The 2,857-nt window shown below is 44.9% G+C and overlaps 1 protein-coding gene across 1 annotated transcript; it reads left to right on the top strand.

Annotated features, from left to right (window-relative positions):
• The first annotated feature begins 212 nt into the window (after positions 1-212).
• Positions 213-2,403, top strand: LOC110288607 (HLA class I histocompatibility antigen, A-32 alpha chain-like). The gene is made up of 5 exons (XM_021154907.1): positions 213-285; positions 507-773; positions 1,034-1,309; positions 1,880-2,164; positions 2,270-2,403. Exons 1-5 carry the CDS (start codon positions 213-215, stop codon positions 2,401-2,403), a joined length of 1,035 nt encoding a protein of 344 aa, XP_021010566.1.
• Positions 2,404-2,857: the final 454 nt, after the last annotated feature.

The following is a 2,857-nucleotide window of genomic DNA, read 5'->3' as shown; positions in this document are numbered from 1 at the left end:
GCACTTATGATCCCACACCCCAGAGCTAGATCTGAGCTGGTGAATCAGAGCCCTAGGGACTGCTCTTACAAGAGTTCATCTTTCCATGCCTCAAAGCAAACACAGTTTATCACTACCATTGGGATTTCTAGAGAAGCCAATCAGCCTCCTCCTTATCAAGATTATAAAATGAATACTTACTAACAGAAGCTCAGACTGCACTCACCAAGAAGATGAAGAACTTTGAATCCCAGCCTCTCCTCCTGCTGCTCATGGTCACCTTAGCCATCACGAAGCATCCAAATGGTGAGTGTGGGAATTTGAGGGAAAAGGACCAAACATGGGGACTTCATTTCTGGGGGTGCAGTAACTGGAAAGCATAACTCTTCCCTAACCCAGCCAGAATTTCTGTTCCCTTCTCCATTTTGCATCCTGCCCCTTGCTCCCTACCTTCCTTGGGAATAGGCCTGTGGACTGGCATTGGCTCCTAGGTGGAGTGTGGAGATTTAAAGACCCACTGCCCCTAGGTTCACACACTCTGAGATATGTATATACCCTCCTGTCATGGCCTGGACCTCTGGAGCCACAGTTAATCTTTCTCGGCTATGTGGATGATACACAGATCATGGGATTCAACAGTATAAGAGAGAATCTGGGGGTGGAGAGCCGGGAACCATGGATGTATGAGACTGGAGCGTTTTGGGCAAAGACAACAGATGATGTTGTGAAAGAACAACATATCTTGAAAGAAATAATGAGGAATGTGCTACATATCTACAATTATAGCATCATTGGTGAGTAAAATCCATGCAGAGATTCCAAACATCAGACTGCTCATGGGTTTGCCCCTATGTGCTGCATCCATGCTTTATACCCAAAAATGTGACCCATGGTTACTAGGCTGCAGACAGCTCAGTCAATGACCTGGGTTTCCCTGTAGTTCAAATCCAAGTTCAAATCCACTAAGAAAAGTCACATGGGCTGTGGAAATACACTGAAGTTTCACACCAAGTACCTTCCTTGTACAATTGACTGAGACTGAGGCCTTTTTCAGGATATCACACAATCCAGAAGACTTATGGCTGCCAAGTCATGCACAGACGGTACTTAAGTCATGGCTTCTTTGAATTAGCATTCAATCTCCATGATTACATCACACTGAATGAGGATCTGAGGACATGGAGGGGAGTTGGCAAGGCAGGTGAGATGCTTAAGGAAATGTGGGAGAAAACAAACTATGTAAACCAGGTGAAGCCTTTCCTGCAGATTACATGTGTGAACTTACTCCTTCGATTCCTGACCTTTGGGAAGAAGAGTTTGCTGAGAACAGGTAAGGACAGAAACTGCCCCATCTGCTCTGAGATTGTAGCTCCTTTCCCCTGATGATGCTTTCTTCCTCAGCAGAAAGCAGCTGGAACACTAACCCAGTCTTGCATCAAAGGGATAAGAGGCTTCTGGTTTTCTGCATTCAACCAGACAGAGAAACTCTCCAGAGGCCTAAGGCTTCTCCCAGCACAGTTCAGTCTGTGAATTAATCAGCAGTGCCTTCCACTTGTTTACCAGGGCAGCACTCAAATCCATTCATGGTCCATGCACAGTGTCTTTCCCTCTGAGGATGGACCACAGTCTTTCTCAGTCTTTCATCTCCATCCCCACAGAACCTGGAGTCAATAACCCTAGTAGGAGATACAGCATTTCCTGTTCTGTCCTGGCTGATGGTGATTCTGAAACTTTCCCAGGAATAGATTATCCCATCCATATCCTGAATTTACACTGCTCTGTGGGGTTGGCACCTCTTCTTCAAGCTAACTCTCCTGTCCATTCACAGAAAGATACACGAGCATTGATGAATGTCTAGGAAGAATGACAAATGCCTTAAATTTCCAATTGTTTCCCTCAGACGCCCCTAAAATACACATGACCCATAAGATCAGACCAGATAGGAAAATCACCTTGAGGTGCTGGGCCTTCAACTTTTACCCATCTGAAATCACTTTAACCTGGCAGAGGGATGGAAGCAACCAGACCCAGGACATGGAGGTGATAGAGACCAGGCCTTCTGGTAATGGAACTTTCCAGAAGTGGGCAGCTGTGGTGGTCTCTTCTGGAGAAGAGCATAGATACACATGCCATGTAAATCATGAGGGGCTATCTGAGCCCATCACCATCAGATGGGCTAAGCATGGTGAGTGAGCACAGAGACCATTGAAAGGGAGTAGGAGTCCAGAATGACAAAGACAGAGATTTGGAACTCAGACTGTCACTCTCCTTTCACTCATTTCCATCCCAGAGCCTCCTGAGCCCACCATCCCCTTCATGCCTATGATTATTGCTCTGGTTCTTGGAGCTCTCCTTATGGGATCAGTGATGACTTTTCTTATATGGAAGAGAAGGACTAGAGGTAAGAAAGGGTCATGGTCTTAATTCATGTATCAATGGAAATAACAAGCCCAAGCTGTGGGAAGCCCTTAAACATGACAGCATATTTCATTCACATAACTTCAGTTCATAAAGGGTAGATGTGCTGAGAGTACCTTCTCTGTGAAGCATAAAGAAAATAATAAAGAGAATAATAATAATAATTATTATTATTAATTTTCCTTCCCATAGCCTCCTGAGCCCACCATTCCCTTCATGGGAGAGAACTAATTCCCAGGTCTAAGATGTCAGAGGGACATTCCCTATTTAGCATAATCTTCCATGGTACTAGATATCACACTTCATAGATAGGTTTCCATCTTGATTATCTCAATCTGGAGACACAGTTCTGAACACTTATCTGAGATAAAGACCAGGAGACCCCCCCTAGGCCATCTTCATCCTGCTGCCTCCATGGCCTCTAATATGAGATCATGCTTCCAGTTTAAACAGGAAACAG

The sequence above is a fragment of the Mus caroli genome, unplaced genomic scaffold (assembly GCF_900094665.2).
Source record: "Mus caroli unplaced genomic scaffold, CAROLI_EIJ_v1.1 scaffold_17173_1, whole genome shotgun sequence".
NCBI classification, from domain to species: Eukaryota; Metazoa; Chordata; class Mammalia; order Rodentia; family Muridae; genus Mus; species Mus caroli.
The sequence above is the reverse complement of the archived record's forward strand: the minus strand, read 5'-3'. Positions and strand labels throughout refer to the sequence as shown.